Below are 12,412 nucleotides of genomic sequence, written 5' to 3' on the forward strand. Positions count from 1 at the left end.
TAATCATTTTCAGTTTCTAAAAAAGGGGACATCTTTGCTTTTATAGACAATTTTTCTAGCAGACCATGCAATGGGCATGCATCATATGCCTTTTGAGCATCAAATCTGCTCCCTATAGCTTCTGCTGAAGTTCATAAGCTATTCTGGGAAAACTGTAAGATTCAAAACAGAACCTCCCCTTCCTCCTTCCCAAGAAAGGTAATCTTCCTTCCTTTCTTTATGTTTGGATCTCTTATATGTATATTCTCGTATAGCTGCTCTTTTGACCTGTTACTTCCTTATTTTATTTTTTGCTTTTTTACATTGTGCAAGATACTTTGTTACTTTTTTTCCACTTTAATTCTTGAGTTGAGTTTGACTCAAAGTCCCTGTAACCAACAGTTAGGAAGAAGTTTACCACTGCCTTCTAGATTTTTTTTTAGTTTTTAGTCTAATAGGAATATATAAATAATGCACAAATGAATAAATAAATAGAATATATAGCATACAAAATATATTTTGCAGGACACCTTTTAGTATAACTCTTTAATATAAAGTTAAGTTACAAATGTAAAGTATATTTGAGGGCAAGTTTGGCATAGTGGTTAAGGCATCAGGCTAGAAACCAGGAGACAATGTACTTTAATCCCACCTGGGACATGAAGCCAGCTAGGTGATGCTGGGCCAGTCACTTTCTCTCAGACCCTAGAAAGGAGGCTATTTCAAACCACTTCTCAAAACACTTTCCAAGAAAAGTACAGGGACTTGTCCAGGTGGTCTCCAAGAAATGAGCACAATTGAACAGAAGAAAAATAGAAGTGTTTTTTAATCTTAAAATAGATTTGTAATCCATATTGAGTCTAACCAGACTACTTGATAATTAAAAGAGCAATCATTCTACATATTTATACACACCTATGTCCAATTTTCTCTCTGACTCCACGCTGACCTGACTCTAAGTGGGTTTTCCCCCCAATGGGATTTTGCTATGTATTTTATCACAAAATGTAAACAGGGAAGGCTCAAATAGTCAGCGCTCTCCTAACCATACCGATGCACTATGAATCTGTTGCCAACGTCCATTTTTCTCTTCAAGTACCCAACCATAACCTTCATAACACTTTCTATGGAATTTTGTCTACATGTCTACATCAGTACACATACATAAAAATTGGATCTGTTTATCTATGACAAGAAACAGAGAACAATTACCGGTAGTCCTCACTTAACAAAAATAATTGGGACAAGAACCTCTGTCACTAAGTAATGCAGTTGTAAAGTGTGATATCACATGAACATGTTGCTTAGCAAAGCTGTCTTAGCTTACCATTGTTAAGTTAATCACTGTGGGTCATTAAATGAGGACTTCATATGACTACAACTTCTGATTTCCTGCTGGCTTCCCCTCCAACTCTGCTTGTGGGAAGCCAGAAGGGAAGGCTACAAACCATAATCAAACCATAACTGCATGGATACTGCACCTACCAGAACTTCAAAAACGATCTTAAGTATCACTTGTTCAGTATTATTGTTTGAACAGTTGCAGAACAAGTGATTGGTAACTGAGGACCATCTATATAGGGAATTAATTGTTAATTATAACAAAGCCTATTTATTACAGTGGTTAAGATGCTGGCCAAGAAACCAGGATATTGTAAGTTTTAAACATAAACACACAAACTGACTGGGTGACTTTGGGCCAATCACTCTCAGTCCAACCCCCATCCCCACTCCTCAAAGGCTTATTGTGGAAAAATGGGGGTCAAAAATTAGGCACGTTTGCTGCCTTGAGGAGGGGGGGAGGGAGTGGGAGGGAGGGAGAGAAAATTTGTTTTTTGTCAGAACTAAATATTGTTATGCATACAAACTAGAAAGAATGATGAGAGGCAATTATGATTGCACCTCACTCCCATACCATCCAGTTTCTTCCAGATCAGGGGTGTCAAACTGGCAGCCCATGGGCCGGATGCGTCATATGCAGGCCATGCCCACCCCAGCTTCACAAAGAGGAAAAATGTTGCAATTTGTCATGTGAGAGCAACCCGTGTTCTAGATAGTTACCCAGTCTTTTAGAACACATTTTTAACATGCAGAGACATAGTTCCAGGGGTTTTGTTTTTAGTTTTTGCCACAGCACATCCCAGTGTCAAAATAGAAAGCCATTTTGCATGTTCTAAATATGCTAACTTTTTCAAAAACTTTTTTAAAGCTATAATTGTGCATGGCCACTTTGTCTATAAATGTGCCTTTTGTTGCCCTTGTGACTATAACTGGTTCTGCAATTTATTTTATGTTAAGGAAACTCTGCAAAGCCTTATTTCTCTAAGAGAAAAAGACCTGTATATGATACTTTATCAAAATATCAAATGAAGGTAAGAGCATCTAAGAAATAAGCCAGAATTCTTTGTCAATTCAAATTTCTTGACACAATTGTTTTCCTTTCTGCAAATATTTTTTTAATATTTTCCACAATAAAAGTATTGAATTTATTTTTGGTATCAAGGTTTATGATACTTACCTTGTCACATATAAGTCTTTTTATATAGAAATATGTTCTTGATGTATAAGGAAACAGTAAGAATGATATTTATATTTACCTTCTTTAGGCTGAGTCATAACTGGAGTTTGGGTCTCCTTTGTATATGTGACCATTTCTCGAGGAGGAAAGTCAACTTGAGTAATTTTGGACATTGCAAGTTTAATAGGTCCACGTCTAAAGAAAATGAAGTGGGACATTTTAAGGAATGTGTTTACAACACCGTGCCCAACACAAGTACTCTATGGAGAAGTTCTATGTGAAAATTTGACAGAAAATCAATATAACTATACTAAAATCGACCACAATTTCTTATACTGTTTCTGGCATAAATATTAGTGGATTTTGGATAAGTTGCTATTAAAGGTAAATAAAATGGATTCATTCCAGAATTTTATGGATGGTCATGTACAGACCCATACTCTCAAAATCCCTTCAAAGAATTCCAAAACATCACTACAGGATAACTGATTTTTTTACTTGATTATTTTTTCTATTATTCTGCCATATAGAAATGCTAATAACAACAATAAATAATGTGCAAGACTGGATCCAACCTAATATAAAGCATGTGCTTTATATGTTAACTCAATAGTTATAATTTAGCTTATAAAGTATCTTATCATGTTGAAATCAATTATAATTAAGACACGATTGTGCAATGATTTTTGAATTAGATTCATGAAATGCCTGAAGAACTTCATGATAGGAATGCACAGATTTGATCTGAGAGAGGTGTGCCAGAATGCAAAGGAACATGTAACTATTGAGCGGGGGAGAGGGGGGCTCCTGCTACTGATGTGTGATCTTAGAAACAGACCAGACATCTTTAAGGAGCTGCAGTTAAGAGCCATGTTTGCATTCCTGAAAAGTACCTCTTCAAAACTAAATCCAAAGTATTGCATGCACTATCATAATACATCACGAGATGGTTCACATTAAGCATCTGAATATATGTCTACTGTATTTTGGTCATAATGCACCTATGCTTCTCAAACATGTTATAAGGTAGAAAAGCCCTGTTCTATAGTCCTGTTCTATTTCACCCACTGTAATAAAGTATAAATATAATATTTATATTATACTCTTCCCAGTGCAATTGTTTAGTCTTTACTCCTATATGATAGGCCAATTTAATTGCTGCACTATAAGTTTGTAAACAGACTTATTTGCAGAGTCATACTTTATTACAAATATCAAAAGGTAATAAATTATTTTTAAAAAACTAGAAAGAAGATTTAGTAAATAAGTAAAACTTAAAGTGCTGAATGTAAATTCAAAAGTGACAATCCAGAATTGTAATTTATGTTGTATTTACAGGTTTTTTTCCCTTCCAATTCTGTTAGTCAGTTTTCCCAAACACATATTTTCTAGCTTTATACTGTTTGGAAATGTATTCTAAAAACCTGCTGATTAACAAATTCAACACTATATTATTACTTACTAAAACATAATCACAAGAAAAATGGTTTCACATGTTATTTTTAAGAATCTTACTTTGAACATATATAAACAATTGCTACATAAAGATGGAAGATAAAAAAAACTCTGCTGTACCCCAGATCGGAATCAGAGTGGAGCTGTAGAACAGATGGATCAGTATCCCAATGCAGCGTCCTGATACATAGGTTGAAGGACAACCATGCAGCATTAGTAAAAAAGGCCATAGATTAGTGAAGCAAGTACAGTCTATGAAATGTTAAGGCTATTGTTACTCATATTATGGTTTCAAAAACAAAGAAATGCCAAAAGGTCAGTTAGTGAAAATCAAGTAGACATTCAGTGCTACAGGAAAACATGCAATATATAATCAATTAAAATACAAACAATTAGCATTGCTAGTAATATCATATACGGGCTATCAACATCTGAAAACCAATTGTTTTCGGTATCTTTTTGCTGCTGCCTAGATTTCTGCAGTCCATATATGGTACCCCTAATTATGACTGCAATATTATATTAATCAAATAGTTCACAGTACCTTTTCATAAGCATATTAATATGCTACATTTTTAAAGTATTAATGTTAAATAAATTAATTATTTATAAAATCTGTGATTCATCAATTTTATTCATGTCAAAATACATGCAAAGTAAATGTTTTAAAATTAGCCAACAAAGATTTCTTTAATTAGGTGCAATTGATAGTATTACTAGATACATTATATTTTCGAAGAATTTTAATTTCAAAACCATGAAAAACATGTTAGCACATTGATAACATAGATACACAGATTTAGTTGTGCCATCTGATCCATTTCATTAACATATTGTAATCTTGCCCCAAGCATTAAATATGTTCAGGAAATTGTCATATTGGTAAAGGAAATGAGTCAACACATAAACCTTTGGGTATAGAAAAAATGCTTTTCCACTGGGATATACTACTGCTAGTGTTTCCAAGACATGACATTGCTATAATTACGGGTTAAGCACAGCCTTGGGCTTATGCCATTTAATTTAAAACCAACCCAAGACATCCAATGTCAAGAAAACAGCATGTTTAATAAACTTATTCTACATATGCTTAAATTCCAGTGAATCAAAAGTGCATGAGCATGATGCAGAAGCTAGTATATTCATATAATAAACATACAATGCAACATATTGCAATGAAAATGTAAAAGCAAATATATTTAATATATTTATTTGAATACTTTCTTTAAATATGCATATGCATTTTATTAACTATTTTTATGTATACTGCCAATAGTCTGGAGTCAGAAATGGCATAATTATTCCAAAAATTATTATTGGGATATAATCATGTTGCCAAGGCCCCAAAAATGATACAAGTGTTTATATTAATGTTACTTTTTATCAGCTTTTTTCTTTGAAGAATGTCATTGTCATTATTGGGTAGAATTATTACCTTCTGTCTCTCATTTACTCAAAGGAACAGTTATTTATAAATAATAAGGCACAAAACACTATTCTCAAAGGCAACTAGTGTCTCTTTCTTTTATTAAATTAAATCCTAATTAATTAAATCCTCTACCTTTCTGTTTCCTTTTTTACTCTGCCTCTTTCTTACAACTTTCTCACAGTTTTTTAGCTTTCTGTCCTACCTTCATTATAAGGAGTGTTCAGTTATCTCTTTAACTCCCATTTCCTCTAATGTATGCAAAAAGACCAGCTTTACTCTCTGAATACACAGATTTTCTTCCCTATTATAAATATTGAAATTGGTTTTCTGCAACCTGAAAATAATTTGAGACTCATGTATATTGAGTATAACTGGTTTACACTTTCCATTATTCAAAATCTTTCATATAAAAATTTAAATCCAATAATTCTCATGTATATTCTTTAAGAAAGAGATCTTAATAAAGGTTCACAAAAAGCAAGCAACCAACAAAACATTATTGTAAATACATAGTAGCTAAACTTTTCATTAGTTCTCATTCTCCCAGTTACCCAAAGTTTCAAGAATATACATTGCAGTGTCTAATCTTGATTTTATTATATTTTCAATTTTATTATATTTTAAATCTTGTTTTTAATCAATTTTGTTAGTAGCAAAAAAGGGAAACATTTATTTATTCATTCAAACTCAATTAATTCACCTATATTTGAAAAATCGAGCAGGTGGCTTACCAGTAAGTACTCTATGATTTCTTTGATCTTAAAACTTTCAGCAGGTATAGAACTATTTACGCTTTTTTAATAAGAGATTACATTACTGTGCTTTCTGGGGACATTAAGAGGTCAAACACTATCCTGACTTGTTCTGTAAATATTCCTAACTCTCTACTAATTTAAATGAATATGAATTGAGAAGGCTTATTACAGTAAAGAGCGCCAGTATGGTCTAATGGTTAAGGCACCAGATTAGAGATCAGGAGACTGTGAATTATAGTCCTGCCTAAAATATGAAAGACAGCTGGGTGATTTGGGGTGAGTCATTTACTGTTAGCTCATGATGTCAGGCTTGGGCAACAAGCCACTTGATCAATTCCAGTTGCAACCAATTGATTAACATTTGGTTGATCCAAAAAAAGCAGACCCTGCACTTGTGGAAAACACAAAGAGAAGGAAAAAATGACATATTATAGCCCAAGCTGCACCATCAAGTGAAATCACTGTAAATTTATCAGCAGCCAAATGATCTTAATATAATAAATTCATAGAAACTATATCAGTAAGACAGGATTATTATTATCTTTGAAACTGATGAATTACAAGTTTATTAAAAGAGAATTATTATATGAATGTATAATTAGCAAATAAATCATAGCAGACTACATATTTTAGTGGGATTCTATTGAAAAGCTGACTTATCAGGCTTGAATATCTCTACTGGATAAAATATTGTGGATGAAATGGTTGCAATATGCTTACCGCTATAGGACAAAGTAAGGCTAGTAAGCAAGTAAGATTATTTCCAAGTATTCTATAAATTGCATTTTACTTCCTAGTTGCACTGAAAAACACAAAGCAAATCTTATTGAAGAATGGCAAGGAATCAGCTATGTAATTTCTGGCTTCTTGTTGTTGTTAGTTGCAAAGTCGTGTCCGCAACCCCATGGACAATGTTCCTCCAAGCCTTCCTGTCCTCTACCATTCCCCAGAGTCCATTTAAGCTCATGCCTATTGCTTCAATGATTCCATCCAGCCACTTCATTCTCTGTCATCCCCTTCTTTTTTTTGCCCTCAATCTTTCCCAGCATTAGGCTCTTAGCAATAGCAGTAGACTTATATACCGCTTCATAGGGCTTTCAGCCCTCTCTAAGCGGTTTACAGAGAGTCAGCATATTGCCCCCAACAATCTGGGTCCTCATTTTACCCACCTCGGAAGGATGGAAGGCTGAGTCAACCCTGAGCCGGTGGGATTTGAACCGCTGAACTGCTGATCTAGCAGTAGCCTGCAGTGCTGCATTTAACCACTGCGCCACCTTGGCTCTTCTTCTCTTCTCTAGGGAGACTGGATTTCTGACTAGCCACCCCCAAAAATGAACAGTTGGTTCTTGAATTATGATGGCAATTGGGATTGGGATGCCATTGCTAAACAATCTGTTTGTAAAGTGAGACATCATCCAACTGCATTATTTATTGATCTAGTCAATCCTGCTTGCCGTTGTAACCCTAAAATGTGCATGTTATTAAGCAAAAAGCAGTGGGAATTCTTGGTAAAGATTGAGGGGGGGCATGGTAGCTGGGGCAAAGAAGCCTTGCCAAACTGATCTACATGTCTAAGACTTTGAGGTAAACTTTAGCATGTACCGTATTTTTCGGAGTATAGGATGCACCTTTTCCCTTAAAAAAGAAGTTGAAAATCTGGGTGCATCTTATACACTGAATACAGCATTTTTTGCCTCCTGAAACCCCGCCCCTTCACCAAAATGGCCGTGCATAGCTTGTAGGAGGCTTTCAGAGAACTCCTGGGGGCTGGGGAGGGCAAAAATGAGCAGAAAATGGACATTTTTTTTGCTCAATTTTGCCCCCACCCCCCTAGGAACACTCTACAAGCCTCCTAAGGGCTATTCATGCCCTTAAAAAAAAATAGGCCCATTTTCGTGACAAACAGGCTGTTTTTGGGAGGTCTTATACTCAGAAAAATACAATAGTTTCCCAGTAACTGTTGGACAGGATGGCAACCTACACTAGGATATTGCCCAACCATACAACTGCCTAGGTGATTCCACTCATCGCTGCAGTTTTAAAATCAGGAGGAAAGTAAATATTCACATGTTTTGCTAAATGCAGCATTACTTATGTAACATTCTTACCCTGCATTGTTTCTAACATTTTATTTTGAAATCTGGCCATAATAAATTCTATCTATCTAGGGCATATTTTAAATACTGTTGGCAGCAATCATGCCAAGTCATGCAGATGTTGGTACCAATCATAGAAAGATCACTCAAATTTATCAAATCAACCATATCAGTGACAAGAAAGCTTTCTGAGTCAGCTGAAAACTTCCCAAGGGCAATTTAAAATTCATATGTGAATGTGTATTCAGAGATTTTACTAACAACATGCAATAAAAGATAAGATGAATAATTCATTTTTTATAATTTTGCAGCTGTATACGCCATTTGTTTAAAATCTTTTATTACTAATACTAGTGTTTAATGTTTCTGTCACCTTCCTGATTTCTTGTTATTGGTAAAAGAATTGTTAAATATGTTTTTGTTATCTTTATATTTAATAATCTTTTCAAATTATGTATTTCACCTTTTTTTGTCAATATGTATGATTTTTTTAGTTTTATGTTTTTTAGTTTTGTTAAATAAATACTTTTAAAAGACTTTAAAAGTAGAGTCTTTAGGAATGCCTGTAAGGTTATGCTGGGCCCTATAGATATTTTATTTGTTGTATACATTTAACACCACAGTAATCTTAAATAATCCACAAGATTCTTTTAAAAGGTGATCTTGCAGGATTCAAGTGCCTTTTAACCAATTCATTCTTATACACTTAACTAGCTTCCAGATGACTGATTATAGTGGGTTTTCTAGACAAAATAGACTAAATTTAATAAGATTGTTACAACTATACCTATAAAATTCAGCAATTTCTTATGCACTATTTAGCATTTTTAAGCAAATATAATTGTAGTTTTTAAAAAAAATCTATAAGCTTCCCCCCCCCAATTTATACCAAAATACTAAGAATATATACTACCTTCAGAACTGTACTTGCTATAACATTTGAATCTATATACTGTTTATCAGAAGAAACCTACAATAAACACATCCTGTTGATATTATCCTGTGGCAGAGAACTTTGATGTAAGTAGGAACACCAATTAATACAAAGAAATCAGGCTGCAGGCTGCTCTCAGATTACAACTATTAGTTGAGCAACAATTCAAAGTTACAATGGTGTTGAATGACTGGGAGTTACAATCAGTCCTCAGAGTTCTGACTGGCACAGTAGCCTCAAAGTCAAATATTCCCAGTCTAAGCACTTGTTGCCCAGCTTATAACATCACAGCAAACTGTGTTCATGTGATCTGTGATTTGCAATGTTCCTTGACTTATCCACAACAAAATCAAGGCAGAAGTCAGGAGGAGGTTGCACGTTGTTCCTGCTGCTTTTTCACCTGCCCTCCATAGTGCCTGCCTGTAGCAACCTCCTGTAACACCCACTCATACTCCATAGCATCTGCCTGCAGCACACCCTGTCTTCTACTCATACAAGTATTATAGGTACAAGTGAAACTTATAGCTTAAAGGCATAATTAACTCCTACTCTACATATTAACCTGACCACATGATGATGTTAAACTGGCTGTGGTTAAATAAATCTAGAGATTACTATGTTTATTAATAGTAAACCAGAGATTTAAAAAAATCAAGTAGTAATCATTATGTTTCAACCTGTAGACTATGAAACATAGCTACTTACACTAATAGAAGCAGGCCTTTCTCTCCCTTTTTACTTCTTGCAAAATTTGCTCTAACTGATCCTTTAAACCTCTAAGACAGCTACTTAAAAGAAAGAAACACTAGTACAGTGGTAGAAATGTAGAAACCTGGGACATTAAAATAAGAAATCTAATGGCACAACTCAAAAAGACAAGGAATGATGAACAGGAGAAGAACACTCAATTAGATATCACCACAATCAATAAATACAAAGCAGCAGAAGGCCATAGAAGAAAACATAGTGTTATTTTCAAATCTATTTAGTAAGCTACCAAGGCTTCTATCACTTTTCCCATCTCACCCCATGCCAATAACAATTTTGTTGATTATCAGACATACTTTTTTATAAAGTGAAACCAAGCATTAGAGTATTTTGACATACTGCAGCAGCAAAAAAATATACTTGATAATAAATATGATTATTTATTTTGCCTGTAGAAATCAAAGAACTTAATTATTTAATTAAATTGTATTTTATTCAAATGAGTGCCAATCCAAGATGCAACATTAGGAAAATATCAGTATAGGAATTAGAAACATTAGGAACCTTCAGAAAATTACATATTACATGGACTCTCTTTCCTTAGTATAGGCATACCTGTCATTATCTCAACTTAAACACTTTCATTTTCTTATTTGGTTTTCCAGAGTTTTAGCTGAGAATTTAGTACAATTCAAGACACATTTTGGCAAGCATGCTTAATGGAAAAGAAGCTGCCTTGAGAAACTGAAAAGTACTGGCCTCCATTTTCAAACAAATTCTGCTGAATAGAGGGAGGAGAAAGCCATTGGGATGTCTTGTGACATGCCAAGAAGAATGGGCTATATCTTTTGATATGTGTATTATATTACTAAAAAATACCCTAACAAAGTATTTTATACTTCACAATATCAATTATTCCGAGAAAACCTTGAACCATACCTTGAACCAACAGCACCATCACCAGAATCCTGGCTTCCGGCCTCACTTGGTGTGCTCACAGATTTCGAAGATGGAGACATAGGAGGAGGGACTAAATAGTGAAACAGACAGGTATCCGCTGTTACTAGTCGTAGAGGTTGCACAGCTTAGGATGTTTCCAAATTAATTTAACATGGAAGCATTAAAAAGTGATGGTAAACAAAAGAAAACAAAAATAAATAAAATGGATGAAAATGAACAATAGAAAAAAAGGGGAAAAGACAATGTTAACATATCATGCTGGAGATTCATGCAGTATTAAATGCATTTTGGGATAATATTAAAAGATGTTACTTAAAATGCAAGGAAAATATAGATTATTAATATAATGGCAATAACCTTTTCTTAGAAATTAAGTAATTAAAAATGCAATGCATTGCGTAGAATTCCCATATGTTTTGAGGAAAGAATCAGGAGAGAAAGAACTAAGATTATTATCCTTTCCAGACATTATCTTGAAAAACTGCTACACAAGAACAACAGAATGGCAGGCAAGGTTATTTATTTTATTTTATTTTTATTTTATTGCTTTTTTAATGCCTCCATCTTTTCTACAGGATAATTCTAGGCGGCTTACAGGTTCTATGAAAATTACGTCTCTGCAATTAGTTTTAGAAGAGATTGATGTTGAATCCTAGGGCATTTTGCAGATAAGGACTTGTAAATGTTCTATTATGTATTGAAATAATTTATTTTCAATCCATTCTGTTTTCTAGTTCTCACATTTAATTTTAATTTTTAAAAAATCTGAAATGTCAAGTGGCAGTGGTTAACCTTAAATGATTTTTTTTAATTACTGAAGAGAGTAGGATTGTATATTCTTTACTGTTTTGATTTTAGAGAAAACATAATTTTTCACAGAAACTTCGTACACTAAACATATTTTCACTATTATTGTGGTTAAATGTATTGGCTTTGATCTACAGTGTCCTTTTACAAAAGTCATACTCACAGTATGCCTCAATAAAAGAAAATGGGAGACAGCCAATTCCTGTTCCAGTGTTGCACTATGCAGTATTGCTCAATATTATCAGATAATTAAAATATAGGTACCGATGGAGGGTGAAATATATTTAAATAGCTGAAACTTACTATAGAACTGATGAAATTGATAAAATCTTACCAAAATTTGCATACATTATTTCTTTCACCACTGTACCTTAAATGATAATTTGAAAAAAAAAACCCACCTCACAACCAGCATTAGTTCAACTAATTATTTGATTACTTTAAAAAGAGACAGTTGACTTAAAGTCAAGAGCCCTTGTTTAAAACTGGAATACGGGTGAGGGTAGGATAGGCAGGATATTCAACCCCGATAAGCCTGAGAGACTATGGGTGCATAATCTTTCCGGAGCTCAAAATTTTTCATCTTTGGTTCTAAATTAGTGGTATTTCCCCATACAAAACCGACACACAATTGGGCATCCTCCTGGACATCCTGCTTAGAGGAGGTAATATCTATGGCTAGGACAGCCTTCACTCAAATTTAGTTCACAGGCTAATTGCAACCTTTTGTGGATAAAGGATCCCTTCTCACGGGAACCTATGTCTTGGTCA

General features: G+C 34.0%; 1 protein-coding gene across 2 annotated transcripts in view; it reads right to left on the bottom strand.

Moving 5' to 3' along the window:
- The window catches only part of DYNC1I2 (dynein cytoplasmic 1 intermediate chain 2), a 42,236-nt gene that overhangs the window by 19,586 nt on the left and 10,238 nt on the right, over nucleotides 1-12,412 (bottom strand). The window contains exons 4-5 of one of the 2 annotated variants that reach the window (XM_032209844.1): nucleotides 10,814-10,958; nucleotides 2,577-2,692 (exon numbers count right to left, since the gene is read on the bottom strand). In XM_032209844.1, the coding sequence (XP_032065735.1) occupies nucleotides 2,577-2,692; nucleotides 10,814-10,958 (261 nt within the window). The remainder of the gene's footprint in view (nucleotides 1-2,576; nucleotides 2,693-10,813; nucleotides 10,959-12,412) is intronic. The other variant, XM_032209849.1, reaches the window with a different exon arrangement.

Source organism: Thamnophis elegans, chromosome 1, assembly GCF_009769535.1.
Source record: "Thamnophis elegans isolate rThaEle1 chromosome 1, rThaEle1.pri, whole genome shotgun sequence".
NCBI classification, from domain to species: Eukaryota; Metazoa; Chordata; class Lepidosauria; order Squamata; family Colubridae; genus Thamnophis; species Thamnophis elegans.